Here is a 22,577-nt window from a genome sequence, read left to right on the forward strand (position 1 = left end):
AGGAGGAGCTCTGGGCTGTCGGGAGAGGTGCGGGGAGCCACGCAACTCAGGGCCACCAGCGGAGGGGGCCCCTGGAGCTCCCAGCCACCCGCAGCTGCCCAGGCTCCCCATTTTGTCAGGGATATTTTTAGTAAAAGTCAAGAATAGGTCATGGGCTTTCATGTATTTTTCATTATTGCCCATGACCGGTCCATGACTTTTACTAAAAATATCCGTGACACAATGTTAGCCTTACTCATAGGTCATATTTTCCAGACCTTTAATCATTTTTGTTGCTCTTCCCTGGGATTTCTCCAGTTTGACCTTATCTTTCCTGAAACGTGGCATCCAGAACTGGACACAGTACTCCAGTTGAGGCCTTATCAGCGCAGAGTAGAGCAAAAGAATTACCAGTTATGCACCCACCTTATAGTAGCTCCATCTAGATTGTATTTCCCTAGTTTGTTTATGAGACGGTCATGTGAGATAGTATCAGAAGGCTTACTAAAGTCAAGATGTACCACATCTGCTGTTTCCCCCCATCCAAAGTCTTGTTACCCTGTCAAAGAAAGCCATTAGGTTGGTTTGATGTGATTTGTTCTTGACAAATCCATGCTGACTGTTACTTAAAACCTTATTATCTTCTAGGTGAATATTTGCACCATTATCTTTCCGTGTACTGAAGTTAGACTGTCTGGTCTGTAATGCCCCGGGTGGTCCTTATTCCCCTTTTTATAGATTGGCACTGTATTTGCCCTCTTCCATTTCCTCTTGAATCTTTCCCGTCTTCCATGAGTTTTCGAAGATAATCGCTAATGGCTCAGATATCTCCTCACTCAGCTCCTCCTTCTGTAATTCTGTTGTGGAAAAGGAAAGAGGACAAGATCCTCAACAATAAATAGAAATAAACGCATACTCTTTCCTCTTCTCCATTCTCTCTCTCTCTCTGTGTAATTAAAAGGTTAAAACATTAATTAAAAGCTTTAAAATTAAAAGCTTTGGAGGAAGCTGTCTTATTCTCAAAATATGTAGTTTCAGGCTGGATTCTGCTCTCACTTACACTGGTTTAAATCTGAAGTCAGTTGGGTTTTTAGAGATTTACACCAGTGCATGGAGAGTAGAATTTGGCCCAGGGTCTAAGGCTAGAACATAAATCTTCAGCATGAAGAATATGGATTTTCAGCAGGATAATTAAGGATAGGAAAATTGAAAAGGTAGCACAAAATCTGAGCCGTTCTGTAGAGAGAAAAATAAGGTGTAGTTTGCTTAAAAGTAAACCTAGGCACTTGTAATCAGTACAGAATGCCACCTTGTGGAAGTTGTGGTATGTGTCATTTCTTTCATCCTAAAATGTCTGGCCTTTCTTTTTGCTTTCTCCCCTTTTAGTCAAGCCAGATACTTATATTAAAGTGTAGGTTTGCACTGGGTTTGAAATATTACTCCTGTCATCTGATGTTCTTGTGTACTTTACAACTTCATTTTTTGGTATTGAGTGTATAACAACATACTGAAGCACAATACATGAAGGAAAATAAAAAGTCTATGAAATAACAAGCTAAAGGACATTATCCTTTACATACTGGCTAGTCAACCTGTGAAATCAACCACAGCTGGTCATCAGGACAACTACGTGGTTGACTTAGAAATGCTGGCTAATTTTAACATGCTACTAACATTTACAGCTGTAAAGCTACAAAGAGAGGGACTCATAATCAGATCACAAACTTTGGTGTGTAACATGATCACTGGCACGATCAGGAAGGAATTATCCACACTTATGAATTGCACAACTGGCCAGTTGGTTTTTCTTTCTCTGAGGCTTCAGGTATTGGCCATTGCTGGAGGAGGGGATACCAGGCTTAGATGGAGCAGTTGTTTAGGCTAATATCACAACTCTTGTATTTCCCACTATGAAGGAATCCTCTCCCGGATGCTTCCATAATCTTTCCATTCAGCATATGAGTCAAATTTCATTTCCATAGTGTATTCTGTTGGCCTGTCTTGGAATGGGACCGGTATTTCACTAGTTTCTGGAGTCTTTGTTTCAAACAGTAAATTTCAAATATCATATGTTTCCTTTTGGCCATAGTAATGTGCCGAATGGCAGCACAGATAGCTCATACTAGGGTTGTGAGTGACCCTTTCTTGTTCCTGTAAGCAGGTGACTTACAGAAGTTCAGCATTCATTTATTTATTTATTCATCTATTTATTATTCAGCATATATTTACTGTGAATGACTGTCTCTCATGGAAGTGAATGCACGGTCCTCCCAACTGGAAGGTCGTATCTCTCTGTCCACCGCTCCGCGCCTCAGCCTTGGTTCTCTTGCTCCTCTCAGAGCTATCTCCATTTTTGCACCCATCCTGTGGAATGCTTTTGGAGACAGTCTTGTGACTTTGCTGACAGCCTGCACTTTAAGTTAGTTCTCTCTCTTTTCAGCTCTGTTGTCTTCCTTTCTAAACTATGATTTTATCTTGCCATATTGATTTGCTTGTCTCCAAACCCCATCTCCACAAATGTACTGTTTATCTTTGAGTCTTTCCTGGAACACTCTTCCTAGCTGCAGGGCTGAATTAACTCTTCTGTGGGCCACAGGCTATTAGATTTTGTGGGGCCCCTGTACACAACAAAATGATTACAATTATGGCATTGAGGCTATTAACGCTAGCCTTTTAATTAACATAAAGCCACTCTGGGGTTACATTTCAGTCTTAAAACATGTAGAATATAGTTACGTTTATTCAAAGTAGCCTACTTCTTACGTTAGAACAGCTGTTATAATAGCTGTTTCTGGGAGGGAGTTTGATAGCAGGAGGGGGCTCCAGACTGGGGCAGAGAGTTTGGGTGCAGGAGAGCGTGAGGGGCGCGGGCTCTGGGAGGGAGTTTGGTGCAAGGGGGGATTCTGACCTGGGGCAGGGGGTTGGGGTGCAGGAGGGGGTGTGAGGTGCAGGCTCCAGCTGTGAGGCTTTTACCATAGGCAGCTCCTGGCTGGCGGCACAGCAGGGCTCAGGCAGGCTCCATGCGCCTCCCCTCCCCGCCTGGGACCGCAGAGACGTGCCAGCAGCTGGCCACTTCCGGGAGAGGCATGGGGCCATGGCATGCAGGCAGCCTGCCTGAGCCCTGCTGCGCCAGGGCCCCCCTTAGCCCAGGGCCCTGGACTGCAGCCCCTAAAGTCCCTGCGCTAATCTGGCCCTGCCTAGCTGTCCCCCTCTTCTGAACTCACCTCTGCCCAGGATCTTAGTCAGTTTTTTCAAAAATAAAAATGATGCTGGCAGGAGTGTCATTCCTCTTTCCCTCTGTGCTCCATCGTTCTCTTCTTCTACTCTCGTGTCTGATTCTGAGGTCTTCCTTTATCATCTACTGTTTACCTAGTCCATCATCTCATGCCCTCCTGCTAGCTATCCTCCCTCAGTATGTCTGATGCCCCGTCATTTCCCCTTTCTTTCCACTTGCTCCTTTCCGTTCATCTACAAGGACACTTTATATCCCAGATTTGAAACAAACCTTCCCTCAGCCCCATGTGACTCTTCAGCTACTATCCTGTATTATCTCCCTCCTCTCCTTCATCTTATGGTCTGTGAGTGTGCTTTCACTTCCATTGCCTAGATTTCCTCTCCTCTGACTCCTTCCTACATGCTTGTGGTTTCCATGACTCTGTGCTCTCCTTGTTCTCTTCCTGCCACTGCTGCCATCTCCTCTGAAGGCTGCTTATTCTCCCTTCTACTCCAATCTGTTGGCTTACGTTAAGGTTTTGTCCTAGAGCCCATTCTCCTCTCTTCTCCAGTCCACCAAGGCAGTCGTACGCGTTTCCATGGATTTAGCGATCTTCTCTGTGCTGAAGACTCCTAAATTTACAGCCAGTCTCTGAAATATATTTAAATGTTTAATGACGATGACTATTTCTGAGCCTAGTGCTGAATGTGGCCATGTAGACACTGGCAGTCGGAGAGCCCTGCAGTGGTGACCGCAAACAAGCGTCGCACTTGCTTTTCATGTTGATTTCAACCCCTGAAGAAAAGCTTCAGTGTTTACTATTTAAGAATTAAATATTTGGTCCTTTTCTGTAATATATAATTGACAGTCCTTTCCATTGGGTCCCATGTTGCTATTGGTTTAAACTAAATCTCTTATCAGCAACATGGGCCCCCCAAAGCTTGGAAATGCCAATTGTAATTAAAAACTTGAATGCCTTTTGCATGGTGAGAGCCGCTCTTCACCCTGTGAACTTTCAAACTCCCGTCCTGAACAAGTGGTTGCAGTTCTCATCTAACAATCAGAGCAGCTGCGCCATGGAACAGATTCCTGAGAGAGGTGGTTGAGGCACCATAAGTGCAGAGATTCAAGGACAAAATAGAGGAGACCTTTACTGGAAGGGAGTTAGTGATTTTTATCGGTCCTACCTCAGTACTGGAGAGGGAAATTTGTGCCTCACTTTACCCCCTTCTCTCTCATACTCTAAGCTTGCATTTCCCAGGCTGCCGTGCTGGGAAAGGGGAGTGATAAAGCATTTTCAAAACTATTTTTTAGGAAACAGTTATCATGAAGGTTTATACAATGAGTCCACATCACGACAGAACGCAAAAGCCAGCAGCACACTTGACAAAGTCAGCGCATGCCTAGTGTAAGGAGTTTAAAATGTTTTCAGATCTCTGAAAGGGACACTCATTTAAATAAGCTACACTTTTCTGATATAGCACCCTTTAAAACAGTATGTCCTCAAATATTTTTAATTTGAAGTGATTTTTCCCCCTGCTCCCCTGCTGATGTTTAAACGGGCCCTAAAGAGGTGGGGGACAGCAGCAACACCACCAAACTAGCTTGGGCCCATCCTTCCTCCCATTCCCTTCCTTTCTGTGCACACAACGGTCAACTGACTCTTCATCACTGGTTTGTTTAATATTTGCTGCTGGTGTTACCGACAGGCCCCACGTACGCAGAGTTGGGAGAAGAGTGTGTGTTAGAATACGCTCCATCCCCCACAGCAGTGTATGAGAGGGATGATATTGTTGCTGGTGCAACTGATCATAAGCAAAACATAGGTGAATGGAACCTGACTACATATGAAGTGTTGTCAGACACACACAGAAAACAAAATGGGAAAAATAGGGGAAAATACCAATAAATGTAGTAATAATAAATTAAATAATCTATTTTTCTCTCATCTCTTTAAGTTATAGCCATCTTAAGGATACACTAATAGGTTTAAAAAATCAGGTGGCTAGATGGGATTCAATATTTAATCTAATTTACTTTGTCTAGTGTGTTTATACTCCATTAATCACTAAGATATTTGAGCACCAGCAATTTTGTGGGTTCAGATTGCAAATGTAGCTTTAGCTTGAATTAAGTGATTTTCCTCATGAACTTGTGTTTAAATGTGAAACATGTGCAAAATAGATAAAAGGGGAGAGCATGCTGAGACCTGAGGACCTTTCTAAATAGTCCCCTGCAGACCCTCAGCATGTCTTGAATCAGTTGTTCCAGCTGAGCAAAAGGTTCTCTCTCTCTGGCTTGTGTTCTGCTCCTCCCTATGAACGGCATTTTCTCTGATCAGAAGAGGTCAAAACAGGGCTTCTCTGAAACCCTGAACATTTGTTATTTCAGGAGTTATTTTCCTGCAGTCAGGAAGATGGCAGATGCACAAAGAGCAACTTCCAGCTGAGCCTAGGCTCCTCATCCAGCAAAAGCACTTACACACATGCTTAACTTTGAGCACATGTCTAATGCCATTGAAATCAATGGGACTGTTCATTCATGTAAGCATGTTCTTTTCCGTTGTGCTGGATCAGGGCCGGAATGCTCAGTACCTCGCAGGACTGAGCCCGAGCTTAGTATAGCTACTAACTACTCAGCTGGAGAGTCCCAGTCTGAGTGCCAGCTGTTGCCTAGTGCAGGATGCACATGGGCAATGAGGCCGGACACCCGATGAGGCAGAACCTGGCTAATTGCTGAGAAGTGCTGTGGCACTTTGCTGTAGCTGACAGACAAACAGCAGCAAGTGCTAGTGCATCACTGGAATTAATGCTTTGTGGTTTTCTCCTTCCTACAATTGTCATGGTTTGATGACTGCATAGTGCTTCTAGTTTAGGGTTCTCTTCAATCCTGCTCCCACTGAAGTCAATGGGAATTTCACCTTTAATGTCAGTCAGAGCTAGCTGCATGAAGTACTGCAGAAAGCTGCCTGCAAATACTTCCCAGCTTTCAATCACAGTGTTACCATTTTGTTTGGGCATCCCACATGTTCACAGGTAGACATTTGGCACCAGAATGCAGGGGCAGCCATTTTGAATCTGTACTAAAATAACTTGGTTTATTATAGCCACAGTAAAATGAGTTGTGACACTATCAGCTTCCTGAACATTTGGAGTTGGCTGCTGTCTCCCGACACACACAGTGCAGGTGGAGAGACACATTTCCTGAACCTGATGCAAAATTGTTAAGAATGAAAACCAAAGGCTTATTCATTTTGTATTTATTTATTAATAACCTTGTATTTTCCTTGGCAATAGCCAGAGTCCTTCACTGCAACAGATTACTAGGATTTTGACCTCATAGGTCATCCACTTAGGAATCTGATCTTTGCCTCATAAAACACAATGGGGCAGCAATGAGGTCACATGGGCCAAATCCTAGATCCAGCCTGAATAGTATGACCAAGCACTGGGGCAGAAGGGTAGGGAAGAAATCTTTCCCTCGGGGCACGGAGTGATAATGATTGCAATTGCCTCTGCGACGTTCCCTCCCCAGTCCATGTGGTGTGGATGCACGGACTTGTGTGCTGCCATGCAGAAGCCCCCATGGAATGGGGCTCCATACCTGAGCAGAGGGTATATGCATCGTTATATCATTCCCTCAAATTCTGTTCTTCCCCTTGTGCATCAAAACTATACCTTCTTCCACTGTCTGGAGCCCCACTGCAGGGGCAATAGTGGGATTTGCTCATTAATTCTTAAAAAGAGAGAGAGAGAACCCTGCCATATCTTTGCTTTGAATGGTAACCTAAGGTAAGACAGTTCTGCAGGTAAGAAATTGAATTTCACATTCTTTTAGCACCAAGCAATGAACTGTTACGGCTGATCACTTAACTAGTTTAAACCCCACAAACTACTTTCCTGTTTGGAAACTGAAATATGCCCCTTTTTTAATGTTGGCTTTTACCTTTCTCTCTTTGCAGTTATGCGGCTGTGGACTGTTGGGCGTGGGAATATGGCTATCGGTGTCACAAGGAAACTTCGCCACATTTTCTCCCAGCTTTCCATCATTTTCAGCTGCCAATCTTGTCATTGCCATTGGTACAATCATCATGGTGACTGGCTTTTTGGGTTGTCTGGGTGCTATCAAGGAAAACAAGTGCCTCCTTCTAAGTGTAAGTAACCTGTACTGGAAATAAGGTATCAGTTTTTAAGTGTGGGTTATAAACCGTTGGAACAATTCACCAAGAGTTTTGGTGCATTCTCCATCACTGGCAGTTTTTAAATTCTAAAATATATGCTCTAGATCAAACAGAAATGTTTCTGAGGAAAGTCTATGGCCTGTGTTATACCGGAGGTCAGGCTAGATGATCACAGTGGTCCCTTCTGGCCCTGGAATCTATGACTCTGTGACTCTATGAATGAAGGTCTTTACCATGGATACAGACCCCTACTTCACTGCTTACTTTAAAAGTGACCTGTATGGGAAAGAACGTATTAGGGAATAATGTTTCTATTGACTTTCAAAACCTATGTATGTAATTCTGTAGCAGGTATTCTCAATTAAACTCGATAGGGTAACTTAAAAATCCTCCTCCTCTGGAATTGTGTAGTGAGAGTTATATAGTGGAATGATACCACTGCTTGGTTTTATTCAAATATGTCACTGTATTTGTTTATTTTTATAAACATTTCCCCCTGTCTAGGTACTACCATAAATTAAACATGAAATACAAACCAGGAACAATCCTCAGTGTACAGTTAAGCACAAAACAACTGCCAGGCAAGCAATTCATCCAGAAATTTCAACATTAGAAGAATTGTCCTGAAAGCATTAATGATAATTACTCCAATAATCCACCATCAGTCTTTACCCTGCCCCTTATCAAAGGCCCAGGAAAATCACTGTGCCCCAAAAGTTAACATAAGAATGGCTCTACTGGATCAGATCAGAGGTTCATCTAGCCCAGTATTCTGTCTTCCGACGGTGGCCAGTGCCAGGTGCCCCAGAGGGAATGCACAGAACAGGTAATCATCAAGTGATCCATCCCCTGTCACTCATTCCCAGCTTCTGGCAAACAGAGGCTAGGGACACCATTCCTGCCCATCCTGGCTAATAGCAATTGATGGACCGATCTTCCATGAATTTATCTAGTTCTTTTTTGAACCCTGTTGTGGTTAATACTTCTGATCTCCACTGGGCCATGCAGGTTAATAATTCTGAACTCTTAGTGGGCCTAAAATCGCGAGTGAATTCTAGACTCTGCCAGCAGCCCCTTCCTGTTTAAAATCATAGAACTCCAGCTTAGTCACCTCTGCTGGTTGGAAGTGCAGCGTCTTGATGTGAGGAGAGAGCCAGGTTCTTAAGTCCGGGGGTTACTAAGTCCGGGGGGCAGTGATGTTATCATATAAACGTGAATTTTTTTATAAAAAATGATTAACGTCACTTCAGGTTATTAAAGTTGCAGGAAATGTGCAGATATAATTTGCTCTTCTCTATTTATGCTGTTTCTTTATTTTTTGTGTTTCATTCAGCTTGGGCAGTGAAAACAGACTGGTTAATTTTACTCTCTAAGTCTCAAACAGTTAGCTGCAACGCTGCTGGTTGTGTTTCCAATGGTGTTGAGAAATGTTTCCTTTTTAAACAAATCCTCTCTATTGAAATTTAAAAAAAAAATCATGAAAATATTTCTCTTTATATTAGAATTCATTTGTAAAACGCAAAATCTAAATGTATTGCTAAAAACTATTTGCCATTGTCTCTTTATATTTTGAAATTGCCTCAGAAGGTAATAACAAAGGGGTTAAGAGCTTGTCTACACTGCTCCGCATGAATAGCCATGTGCACCAAAGAGCTACGTTATAACTACTCTGTGTAGATGCTGCGGGCACAAACTAAAATGTTCCTACTTCACATTAGTGTAGTCTTGTTTGAAGAGGACTGTGTTAAGGCAACTAGAAACCTCTTAGTTCACACCCACAGCATCTGTACGGGGGTGCCGTCACACCCCTGTAGTCCAAACTGCCCTTAAAACCCTGGATGTGTCTGGTCTGCTGGTGCATTTGAGACCTCTGTTGGTCATTAAAAGCAGTAACAAATACTGGAGCTCACACTCTGGGAGGCAACCAGAGTGGGTAAGTGTGTTCCCATGACTGAGCATGTTTAGATCCACCATAGGGTATGTCTGCACTTCCATTGGAGGTGTGACTGCAGCCCATAGTAGACATACCTGAGCTAGCTTTGATCTAGCTAGCTCCAATAAGAATATCAGTGAAGCCGGAGCAGCATAGGCTAGCTGCTGGGGAACATACCAAGGGCTCGTGCTGCTGTGGCTTTGCTGCTATTATTATTCAAGTAGCTAAATCAAAGCTAACTCAGGTGTGTCTACACATGCTGCAATCACACTGATTGCAGTGTAGACATACCGTAGTGATTTGCTGCAAACTAATACTAAGATGTGAAAAGTGCTTTGAGATCCTTATTTGAAAGGTGCTATAAAAGTGCAAAGTAATAACATAATTTTTGCACAAAAAATAGTCAAATGCAATTAAAGCTTATCTGCTGAGAATTTGTTCCTTCACCAGGGGAAATTTATCTTTGTGGCAGCAGGTTTTGTGTCTGGGTTCAATTTGCTGAACATACTGAGGAATATGCTGGAATTATCTGCTTTCTCTGTCTATGCTCCAGTGAACTGCACAGTCAAGAGATGAAACCAGTGTGACATAAACATTGCTTAAAGTCAGGTTTACGCTTAAGGCTTGTCTATACTTTTGGCTAAATCGGCACTGCCGCGATCGATGCAGCAGTGTCAATTTATTGGGTCTGGTGAAGACAAGCTAAGTCGATGGCAGAGCGTTCTCCCGTCGACATCTGTACTCCGCCTCCCTGAGAGGCAGAAGGTAAATTGGTGGGAGAGCACCTCCCATCAACACAGGGTGGTGTAGACAGTAGACCTAAGTTACGTCAACTTCATTACGTAACTTTCATAACTGAAATAGCATAATTTAGGTCAATTTACAGCTTTAGTATAGATCAGCCCTTACACTTGGAAGTGGGAGAACAACAGCTAGGCTAGAACCCCAGTCTAGTGAAAGCTTAGGCTGGGAAAAAGGAAATACAATAGTGCAGAAGTTATGGAGAATAATAATAACATTAATATACTTTTGTAATTTGAAATCTAATCTGTAAATTTTGCTGCAGGTTGGGAAGAGGTAGGGGAGTAAAGGGGGATATGTTCCTGGGATTTGAATTGCAAACTATCCCAGACTATAAAATATATGTACATATGTAAATGTATATATATGTACTGAATATCATTTGCCTACTAAGTAATGTTTAAAATGCTCATGAAGTTCTGTGAAATGATGAGTTCTGTGGGTACCCAAATGGATAACAGATGGATGACTAGATTATGGAAGGGATAATTTATCAGTGGAAAAATGATGTGAAATATATGCTGCATAAAAAAGTTCTGTGTAGGGAAAATAGCTGAGAGCAGTCCTCTCAACCATCATGATTTTCACATGAAATATTTGGGATTCTCATGAGTTTCCTGTAACACCTCCTGTCTGTATTGCAGTGGAGAAATTATGTTTTAAAGCTGGTTTGTCAAGGCCACTGGCCTTTGTCTAGCGTGCTTGAACTTGTTCTTTATTCAGGAAGTGTGTATACATGTTTTGTTTCTCTTTGTTCTAGTTTTTCATCATTTTGCTGATAATTCTCCTGGCAGAGCTGATATTACTCATTTTGTTCTTCGTTTATATGGACAAGGTAAGCAAATATATCCCGTAGATTAGTTTATCAGTTCTGGCAGCTAAGCTGGTTTTTGTTTACTTTTGCTAAACAAAGATGCTTAGATTTTTCTTACTCTTCTCAATGGAAATTGTTTTAACCTTGTGATCTTCATTTTTATGTGTGCCCTTCCGCATGGTGGCTGAGAGTAATAAGTGGTTAAGGTGGAAGGATTCTCTGTGTGGGTTGAGGCAGAACGGTTGAGTTTTGCAGTTTCCAGCTGAAACCAAAAGCTCAATTTTGCCCCTCCCTCATAGGCCTGCAGTCTCCACAGTTGAGCTTTTTGCTGTCTCCTTGTGAAGTTTAATTTCTCGCAGCCCTCCCCCTTCATCACCAATGTCATCAGAGAGTGGCTGGATAACTCCCCCAGTGGCTTCTTCAGGCCAGCTATCACATTCTCACCACCTTCTGTCTTCACAGGCAGGGGAGGTGGAAAGATAAGCCCCTTTCTCACCCCCATAATCCCCAGATTCCCTGCTAGCATGCTGCATTCTGCTTAGCCAGAATGTGGTGAGTGTGCATTGCAGTGCCAGGGCATGCTGAAACCTTTTCAGATACATTGGCTACTGTTGAGTGGGCGATAGGCAGGCAGCTCGCTCCCTAAGGACATCCTGGGTATTCAGAGGAGCAGATCTTCCTTACTGGCCTATACAGTGACAGAAGATAGCAGGGAGCAGATCATCTGGCTGCCGTCTGGAGCCTAACTGTAACAAGGCAGCCAGTCATCCCTTGAAGAGACTGGGAGGGGGTTACTGGCTAGCCCAGAAGACATGAGAGACTGGATGTTCTCAAGCACAAGCTAGCATCTGATAAATTGGTGATGGAGTTCTGGGGGGCAGAGGCTTTTGGCCAGATCTTGGAACCTGAGCTTAGTTTCATGCATAAGGTCTTCAGAAAGATTCAGAACCCTTTTGGTGAAGTTGGGTTCATTGCTCCAGTATCCTAGCTAGTGAGGTGAAAGCTAGCTTGGGTATGTCTACTCAAGCTCCACTCACATCCCATGATTGCAGGACAGACATAGCCTTTCTGATTTTAATGAAATCAGGGTGAAACAGGTTTTGTTGCATATTTGACCATTGTAGTTTGGGACTCGTGTTTAATTTCAGCTCAGTCACTGGCTCCCTCTGAAATCATGGGCAGTTGTTTGGATCCATGTTTTCAAAGCTGCCCACTTATTTGGATATAAAACTTGAGACCTCCTTTTTTCCAGAGGTGCTAGGCATTCAAAGCTCTGATTGAAGACTGTGGGAGCTTCTGGTGCTCAGCACCCCTGAAAATCAGGCTGTAAGGGAGTCGAGTTGAACACCCATAAACTTTGGTCCTTGAAATTCGCGGACACATTTGAAAATCTTGGCCTTAACTCCTGTGTGCCCCGTGTACCCTATCTGTAGAATGGGGATGATCATATTTCCCTCTCTCCCATGGCTTCATATGCTGATTCGTTTATTGATGATTATAAAACACTTTGAGATGTACAGGTAAAAGGCGCAAATTATTACAATGAGGCTGGGACTCTTGGGTTTTATGACCTTAACAAATGAAATAGGTCATACTCTGATTCCTGGTCAGAAAGAATGTTGAAATTTTAGTTGGACATGGTTGTGTCTAACTTCACTGCAGATTTAACTCAACTTACCTATGCTTGAGTTAACTCCTCTTGAGTTAGGCTAGCTCGAGGGAGAGCAGTCACAGTACAAAATAACACAAGCTGCACAGAGTGTTTGGATTCGCAGCACAGAACGACTGTGTTAGCAGCTGACGAGCTGCACTAACTCCAGCTGTAGCCTGTTCCCCCTCCCGGCCCTGTGGACCAGCCAACTCAAGTGAAAAACACCACCACTTTTGAGTTATTGGGTTTTGTGTGTAAATGGCCCTCAAGATAGAGGCAACACTCGAGTAATAACTTGAGTTAAGTCTACAGTGAAGAGAAGCTTAATGTTGTTCTTATATGTGTGCACACAGCATGCATGTTGCATGTGATTATGTAGCACATGTCTATGGAGGTGGCCCATGTTGTCTGTCACCTTCTCCCCACCCCCAATACGTTTTTTAAATGGAAAAAAAGATGGCAAATTATTACCTCAATGCGCGCTCCGCCGTTAGCAGAGAGGAGGTTGCTTGGTTCCTCTCTTGCTTTTCTGTTACACGGCCATACTTCAAAAGAATTCAATCAATACTAAATCCAGAATTGGGCAAGGAAGAAAACTAGAGCATCACCGGCAATTGGCATCCACAGCAGATGCCTCACATTGTAAAGTGAAATGGAGTTTGGGTCTAAAGGTGGGGATTCTGCTCCATGATGTTCAGGTGAGAGATTTGTCAAAATGTGCACCCCAGGGTGGCAAAGGCAGTGTATGTTTACAAGTCTACATGTGGGATACTGCCCTTTAACCAGTGCTGCTTGTGTTTTGTTTTTTGATGGGAAATAGGTCAATGAGAATGCAAAGAAGGATTTGAAAGAAGGTCTTAAGCTTTACAATACAGAAAATAATGTGGGGCTGAAGAACGCATGGAATATCATTCAGGCAGAGGTAACCCATTTTCTTTATTTATTCTCTGTCTCATCCCATAACTGGCAAGTACGTGGCTTGAGTCACAGTCAAATATTTGTGTATCACTTTACATTCATACAGTGCCTTGGCCATTCTTTGGGATGAAAGGTGCTGTGCAAAAGTAAGATGTTCTTCAGGAGATCCATTGGGACTAGCTGTGTGACAGAAATACCGCTAGAGGTTATGATCTGTATCGAAAGATAAGGGAAGAAAAGGAGTTGATGTGTTAGGGTTACAATCACAACCCTGAAAGGCCACGTGGGATCTGAAAGTAGCAAAGACTCTGGGTTTAAGTGAAAGTGGTTACAGATGAGGTTTTGGTTGGCAGAGTGTTTTCTAGTGGTTAGAGCAGGGATTTTGGAGTTCAGGACTTCTGGCTTCCATTCCCAGGTATGCCTTTGGCTTAGTGGTCACAGGTTCCAGTGTCTTGGTTTGTGTCTCCCCAAATGGATATAATAAAACTTATTTTCCACACAGGGCTATTTGTGAGATGCATTAAATGTTTGCGGATGCTTTTTGTGATCTCCAGGTGAGAGGTGGTATTGAAAGGCAAAATATGAGGTGTATATGTGAAGAAACCAACAGCGGGTTTAGAGAAGTTACACTTCTTAAAAAGTTTGTTGGTGAAGACTGTTTATGATCCTTTTTGTACTTTGCCTGTAGATGCATTGCTGTGGGGTTACTGATTATACTGATTGGTTCTCTGTCCTTGGGGAAGACATCGTCCCAGACCGATGCTGTATGGAAAATTCCCAAGATTGTGGAAAGAATTCTACTGATTTAGTGTGGAAAACGGTAATGCTTGCTCAGTTTAACTTGTTTGGTTTTTTTAAGTGCACACATGAAATAGGCAAGACTTAGAGTTTTTTTTCTCTTTCAGGGTTGTTACGAGAAAGTTAAAATGTGGTTTGAGGATAATAAGCACGTTCTCGGGACAGTTGGGATGTGTATCCTCATAATGCAGGTATTGATGATACTATACTCTTACATATAGCCCCAACTTACTACTATTATAGTTATCTTTATCATGCCAAAAGGTGTTGCTTGGCTACTTATACCAAGTAGCCAGGGTCCCTGTTTGAATTTGAGAGCTTAGAACAGAGGACGGGGAATGGGGGGCAGTTGGATAGGTGTGGGAGTCCCGGGGGCCCTGTCAGGGGGTGGGGGTGTGGATAGGGGTCAGGGCAGTCAGGGGATAGGGAGCAGGGGGGGTGGGATAGGGGGTGGAGTCCCGGGGGGGCAGTTAGGGGTGGGGGGTCCTGGGAGAGGGCGGTCGGGGACAAAGAGCATGGGGCGGTTGATGGGTCGGGGGTTCTGAGGGGGGCAGTCAGGGGGTGGGAAGTGGGAGGGGGAAGATAGGGGGCGGGGACCAGGCTGTTTGGGGAGGCACAGCCTTCCCTACCTGGCCCTCCATACAATTTTGGAACCCTGATGTGGCCCTCGGGCCAAAAAGTTTGCCCACCCCTGACTTAGAATCTGGAACTTAGCTTACAGTTTTGCTGGACCCTGGCGTTTCAGTGGATTTATCCTTCCTGTTAGATGAAATCAGGAACTATTCCCTAATTCTTCATTTTGTTGAATCAAATGATATATTTTGATTTTGGGGGATAGTGAGAACTGGCATTTTTCATCCTTTCATGTACTCTGCCATTAAGGGCATGAATAGCTATAATTGTTCTTCTGGCAGAACTCATGCTTTCAGATGCAAAATAATTATTATAGCACCACTGTTAGTGCTGTTAAAATGACACTGCATGATTAACTCTGATTTCCAACCCTCCTAATTTTGACCCAGTTGGCACTCAGACACCATAAAAAGACCTAGATGGCGGGATAGCTGGATACTACCCATATTTGGTCTTAAACTGGGACAAAATATTTTTCCTACGTTTTGAGGACAAAATTCGTCCAGCTGCTTCTAAGTGACCTAATTTTGTTAGCAATTCAGGTTTCTTTTCCAAGCTTTAAGCCAAACGGGGCTGGTTATCTGTCTCTAAATGAGGACAGGTTACTTTGTCTCTGTTTTGAAAATGATGATGTCCAGTGACGATCTAGTTATGTGCATGTTGACATTCAAGGCTCACTTATAAGTGGCAGTGAAGAACACTGAATTCAAAATGGTGGCCATCCATAGAGATTCACTCATGTCTGCCACTTGTGAAATTAGCATACTTTAAAAATGTTTATTTTATTTAAAAAAGTAGGGGAAAAGTCCTGGAGAATTTAATTAGAGAATTAATCTGCTTTTTATAGCCATAAAACCATGTTATAGAACATAAAATGAAATTATGGTGATTGAATTCTACAGGTTAGTTTTTAAAAGACCTACAAAAAAGAGCTAACTCTCCATTAACTTTAGTAGGTTTTTAGGGTAACTTCTGTGCTTTGGAAAAAAAGCAACAACCTGCCTGCTCTGCCCTGTTGTCTAGTAACTGAAGAATGAGAGATGTGCTTTTAAAAGGACAGCAGTTTTGTGCCTTCATGGCACCTTGTGTGACAAAGAAGATTCTGGAAACGATTTCAGTTTCTTTCATGACTCTTACAATGGTTAGGTGTTGTCAGAGCTATCGAAACCTTTGAGCACCTTGCTAGAGATCCAAGGAGTGTCGCAATATTTTGTGACTTAAGGTGGGAAATACTTAGAGTAATCTCAGAGATCAAGGAACAAAGCCTCACAACCCCATCAGATAGGCCAGCTTTCCTAGTCTTCACAAATAAGAACAGGTAGAAAACAACTCTCCTGATGAGTTGGAGTATTCTAGCTGAAAGTTCAGTGTTTTGTTGCATTATCACTACTGCAGTGGTTGACACTTAAATCAAACCAGCAATTACCCTGATTTAAACCACAGCATGCTATCTGAGATGGCATGATTTTTCCCTTACACTTTATAGCATATAACTTTAGGCCAAATTTGATCATAAGCTACCCTGTGTGCAAACCCATTGTACGCTGTGCAGAACTTGGCCCTTTGGTAACTCTGTAATCTGTTGCAATTATGGATTTTTTTATGACAACCCCTGTACTTGTCAGTCATATGGATCAAGAATAATTCAGAAGCGACCAAACAGGCTCCAATAAAAAAAAAATGAGCCAGGCCTGATGTTTTCTTTTTGCATCTTCAAAAAGAGAATAGGCCTAATACTGTTTCTCTCTTACTGTTCAGTTGTGTTTGTTGTATGTTGGAGCTCTGATGATTTTCTTGCTGTTCTTTTGATTTTCTGATGCTAACCTGCAATGTGGCACACCTCTAGGACAAGATGTTCAAAAGTGACTAGTGATTTATGGAAACCCAGCTTGAGGCACCTTAAAGGGGGATATATTTTCAGCAAATTCTGATCACCTGCCCTCTGAATGCCAGGCCCCTTTAAAGGTCTGATGTTGGGCACCCAAAATCACTAATCACTGCTGAAAATCTTGGCTGGAGGAATTTTATTAGTGTTGGGTGTCAGAAAATTCAGGCACCCTCAGATAAAATACCATCAATGTAGTTTTGAAGGTGTTACTATAGTTAGCCCATAATATTTGCTTTCTTTCAGATACTTGGCATGGCCTTCTCCATGACACTCTTCCACCAGATTCATAGGACTGGTAAAAAATATGATGCCTAAATCTTCAAAATGTTAACTGCATCTACACTTCTGTCTTGCCATTAAAAAAAGGCAAAACAACTGAAAAGAAAAATCAAGCTTTGCTCTGCTGAGGGCATTCATCCCACCGATCAATCTACGTCATCATTACTTGACTGATTACTAGCACAACTTGCTACTTGACTTACTTTTTTGGTTCTGTTTTGCATTTGCCATTTATTTGCCAAAGAAGAAAAGGAAAAATAATAAAAGCAAATCGGTTTTCTACGCTAATTCATAGATCTGCTATTAAACTTTTCCCTAACTTTATTTAAGAAAATGCTTTGCTCTACTAATTGGTGTTAGACATGCAAGGATAACATGACAGATGTGTGTTTAACTTCTAGAGAGACTTCTTTGAAGTCTTCTGATAAGTCTCAAACTGCTCATGTCTGACATACTGGAAGACTTGGGAAAGCCACTCAGATTGAGAACCCTAGGAATCAGAGCTGCTCACTTGCAGCTTTTTGTACCTTATGGTGTATACTTTTTTATTATGGAGATACCTTAGAATTTAGTAGCCTGATTTGTAACTTCTTACTGTTTTGTTTTGCATCTGTCATATTTTAGTCCAGGAACCACTGTGCTATCTTTGAAGGACACAATTTTATCATTAGTTTAAAAGGTGGAAATAAAGACACGACTGTTCTAAAGTCCCTAGGGAGGCTACATTTAACTGCATCTTCTGAGCTACCGTGGGTTTGTTCCCTTACTATATTGATGACAGTCCTCTCCATCGGGTGGCTCATTTCTTTAGGGCCAGATTGGGTTGCCCTTACTCTCACTGGGCTAAATGGTGAATGCCTTACTCTCAATGGGCTAGATTGTGATGCCTTTATCCACAATGAGTAGCACCTTACGCCGCAGGTAGGCCCATTAAATGGGACTACTTTTAGCATGATACTATTCAGTGTGAGTAAGTGTATCACCAGTGCCAGGAAGGGGCTCACTCTTTGGCCCATGGAGTAGTAGTTTACTCTATAAGTAGTCCCATTGATTTCAGTGGGATGGCTTATTGCACACGGTGCTGTACAACATAAGGGGAGCACAGTCAGCTCATTGTCAGCTTTCCTGACAGGAGTTTACTTGACAATGGTTGCAGTTTTGGCAGGCTGGCGAGGTAGCTTTGGAACAACCACAGAGGTATAAAGCTGGTTAAAGGCAAGTGGGGGAATGGTGTGCCGTATGTCCCAGGAGAGCGGGAAAGGCGTGATTTACGTTTTCACTCTGAAATCAGTTTCCAAATAGGTGCTCAGAACCTGTTTGTATCTTTGCACATACAGTGTTGACTTTTGTCTTCTGTTTTCCAAGTCAGACGTACTACATGATAGTTCAGAACTCATTACAACACACATTTCTACCGACATTCCTGCTAGAAAACTTGAACATATTCCTCTCTAGTTTGAATGCTGCTTCTTTCATAGTGGCCCCTGCTTGACTTTTTTTGTTATATTTTTTTGGCAGAGGTCTTTCTTACATTTTGCTGCTTCATGAAGGAAAGTATGAATGAAAATGAAACTTCAGTCATTTTGTGGACACTCTGGTGTTATTTGAGTCAGAAGTTTACTATAAAACTTAGTGGTAATTTTAAAATACATTTCAAAGCTAATTTATTACCCGCTGGGCCCAGATAGCTGTCGAAGTGGACAGATGTTTATCATCTGCTATCAAAGTAGTGCAGTGATGCTTACAAATTTGAGGTCCTTATTCTCATTTACCCAAAGCACCTTTACACCTCTCCGGCCGTGTAAAGGGGCCTTGAAGTGAGTGTAAATGTACTTTATGCCAACGTTAAGGACCCTTTACAGAGAGTGATGTAAAGGGGTGTTAATGTAAGTGAGAATCAGGCCCTGAGAATCTAGTCCACCATTTTCAAACTTGGATGCCTACCAAAAGGCATCTAAATTGATATTTAGGCAGGTCACTTATTTAGCTAACTTTCAGAGTGGTTGAGCACCTACCTACGGTTTGCATAGAAGTCAGTGGCACTGCAGGGGCTCAGCCTCTTTGAAAATCAGGCCACATATTTACATGCCTAGAATATAGAATTAGGCTCCTAACTTTAGACACTCAAGGTTGAAAAAGTTGGGTCTAATGCACATATTATTGGTGCAGGATAATACAATCCGTTCTTCCTAAATAGCTGTTTGGTTGCATATACCCTTTAGTTATTCTTCCACTGGCCATATTGGTGACTGATGCGACATTCATATTTCCTTTTAAAGACTTGAGGAACGAGGAGGGGGAAAATAAAGACAAAAACTGGTTGACTTTAATTGTAACAAAAATTGGGACCATGTGTGTCTGAGCTCCATTTGAGACATTCTGTGTCAAGAATGGGAGCTCTGGCACTGAGCATATTTGCTGCTATGTGTAAGATAGTCTCCAAAGTTTCCAAAAAAATGACAAGTTTTGAATTTTTGCATTTTAAAAAATGTATATCTTTAATCCACAGCTCTACTTCTTTATCTTTTATGGTAGGGTTATTTCGCTTTCTCTTCTAAAATACCAATGTTTTCTCTCTCAGACATAAATACAGAAGGGTGGAAAAATAAGCAAGACCAGGATGCTAAATCCTTCTAAAGTCGCACAGTGGTACCTGCTGAAATCTTAAATTTTAATCTGTGATTGGTTTTTGTAAAAAAAAAGAAAGAAAGAAAGAAAAAAAAAAAGAAATCAAAATGCATTTATACAAGTAACCATGAAGGCAAAATACATAGTGGAAAACTAAAGCTATTTTGCCTTCCCTTAAAACTTATTTTTTGTAGACTGCTCAGTTATGTTTTATGACCTGATAGCAAGATAGGTATTGAAAATTCTTTTATCATCAATTCTTTTAGCATTTTAAGTACAGTATTAACAGAGATAATTACACAAACAGTATTGTCAAGTCTCGCTTTAGCTGACTGTGGGAAGGGAATTAAGCAAATTAAGTAAACAATTAGCATTATAGTACAGTAGCTGAATATCAAACCATATAACAGGAAAACCTGTGTTTTGAAAACAAAGAAAAAGCAATACTGTTCTTAAGGTGACAAAAGCCAGCCATAAAAAATATCATTAGATTGTATTTGTTGGTATATATCAGAGAAGATGCTAATTGTCCTTTAACTGTTCAGTGAAAGGGATAGCAATCTTGTTTAAAAATGCACTTTTTTGCTTGCATTGGTGGATGGCTGTCTGTGCATTTTTCCAAAACATTGCTTTGATTATTTAACTACACATTTTTAGCATGTTTTTAAATAAAAACTGATACTGAGTAAAAGTATTTTAAGTGTATACAAATGTTGATTTGTATTTATATATGCACATATATATATCATTGAAGCTCAGTTCAACTGTATCAAAGTTTTGTTTCTTTTTAAAGTGTCATTTTAGAATTTTGCATACATGATATTTTGTTGTGCTTTTTGCACCCAAGTTTTTATATATAAGCTTAAACTGTAGAGGAGCTTAATCTGATTGATACATTTTTGGATTTCAGAGAGGCAGGTAAGACTTATAGCAGTAGAGAGTGTCCATATTTAATTCAGTAGCAGTGTCAGAACTGTCAAGAGGGAAAAGGGCTTTTTCTTTACGACAGGTAACTGCTTACACTTCCAAGCATGTGGCTTTCAAATCCTGGGTGCATAATGTCCAGAAACCAGGGCTGTTTTCCTCAGTCTGGCCCTTTATGTTTACCTGTATTCCTAATTAAAAAAACAAGGCCAGAGTGCATTTTATTTCCACAATTAGTTACAGTGGCTACTTCAGAAAACCGTTAGCCAAATGTAACAGGGACTCATTCTCTAGGGGAAATAGGGAGCTCATAAGACTGAGGGTAGGTGGCTAAGGTTCAGAGATTCAGCACTACAGGTCTGATTTTGCTAAGTTGTGAGATGCTACGCGTTTTTAGTTTCATTGACTTCAAGGGTAGTTGACGGTGCCCAGTACCTCAGACTCCAAGTGTCAGAAGAATGAAACAAAATACTTCTAAAAGTTAAGTCAGACAGTTTTCTGGCATGGCATTGCCAAATCTTTAACTTTTGACTGTAGCAGAGTAAGTGCCCTGAAATTACATGTTTAAAGCAACTGCTACAGGAGCTCTCAAAGCAGCTGTTGGGAGCAAATTTAAAGAAAGTGACCAGTGAGCCCTGCCATTGATGAGATTTCTGATCGCTTCATGTTTCACTTGACAAGAAATGGTTCCAAATTGTGTACATTAAGGCACTCGGGAGAGGTTAAAAATAAGTGACCTGCCAAAGGGTATGTTTGTGGGAGAAAGGGAGTTTGGGCTCGGACTCCCTTTTGCTTTTATAAAGAAGGGCCAAATACTTTTTGATGTTCTTTTGTTGGACGTGGGGGGTGTTCCCCTGTTTTGCCCCCTGCTTTTTACTTTGCAAGTATCAGGAAATTAAATTCCGTATTTTTCTGGAGGTCTTGTTGGGGGTCTTGGGTAATCTTTCTCCAGAATTTTACTTAGTGATTGGAGTTACAAACAAAAGAATGTTTTAAGAAGGCTCACTGAATATCCCTTCCCCTCTCAACTGCTCAGCCTTTACTCCTTTGGCTCTTGTGATGTCCTTCAGTCACTGGAGAGTCTTCCAGCTGAGACCAGACCTGAATTTCTAATGGTTTTTATGTTTCATTCAAAACCTTTCAGTCCTCCTTTATATCTCATAAAAAATCAAGAAAGGGGACAAGATCGTTGGTTCGTTAGTTTTTGTAGCGGTCACCCTAAAGCAGGGACGCGCTGGCCGCTGCTACCTGCAGCTCTGATTGGCCAGGAATGGCGAACCGCGGCCACCGGGAGCTGCGGGGGGCTGTGCCTGCGGACGGTCAATGTAAACAAAATGTCTCGCGGCTCACCAGGGGGATTACCCTGATGGGCCGTGTGCCAAAGGTTGCCAACCCCTGCCCTAAAGTATCCATGTGCAGGGATGCCCATTTGGCCCAATATACATTGTCTGTGAGGACAGTCTCCTGGAAACAGTAAGAATTCATTGTTAAAAGGTTGGCTTAACATACAAACCAGAGGTGCTTAAAGGCGTTTAGCCCACTCTTCTGTAGTTGACATCACTGTAAGAGAATTAAAAAATAACTCACTCCCCAATAATTTCTTATGTAGTCAAGGAAATGCGTTTCGGTGCCATACTTTCAGGAGCCTGTGTGCACTTTTGTTTGCTAGTGTACATGCACAATTGGCCAGGTTTACTTCTCTAAGTCCGCACGCACTGAATTCTGATCTTTGCTTTATTGCTGATCTCTGCTTGTACCCATTGTGACTTAACCAGTTCCACTTTTAGAAATGCCAGTTTTTTAAGGCTTGAGGGGTTACTAACGGTATGTCTACACAGCAACTAGACACCTGCTCCTGGCCCGGGCCAGCCAACTCGGGATTGCCTGGTTCAGGCTACAGGGCTCTTTCAGTGCAATGTGAGCTTCTGGGCTCAGGC

At 42.0% G+C, this 22,577-nt stretch overlaps 1 protein-coding gene across 1 annotated transcript in view; it reads right to left on the reverse strand.

The window, feature by feature from the left end:
- Window positions 1-288: 288 nt before the first annotated feature.
- TSPAN11 (tetraspanin 11) overlaps window positions 289-22,577 on the reverse strand; it is a 220,117-nt gene continuing 197,828 nt past the window's right edge. Inside the window, exons 8-9 of the mRNA XM_074935592.1 lie at window positions 7,139-7,360; window positions 289-836 (exon numbers count right to left, since the gene is read on the reverse strand). Coding sequence (XP_074791693.1) covers window positions 816-836; window positions 7,139-7,360 — 243 coding nt within the window. The 3' untranslated portion in view covers window positions 289-815. The remainder of the gene's footprint in view (window positions 837-7,138; window positions 7,361-22,577) is intronic.

This window comes from Natator depressus, chromosome 1 (genome assembly GCF_965152275.1).
Source record: "Natator depressus isolate rNatDep1 chromosome 1, rNatDep2.hap1, whole genome shotgun sequence".
Taxonomy (NCBI): domain Eukaryota; kingdom Metazoa; phylum Chordata; order Testudines; family Cheloniidae; genus Natator; species Natator depressus.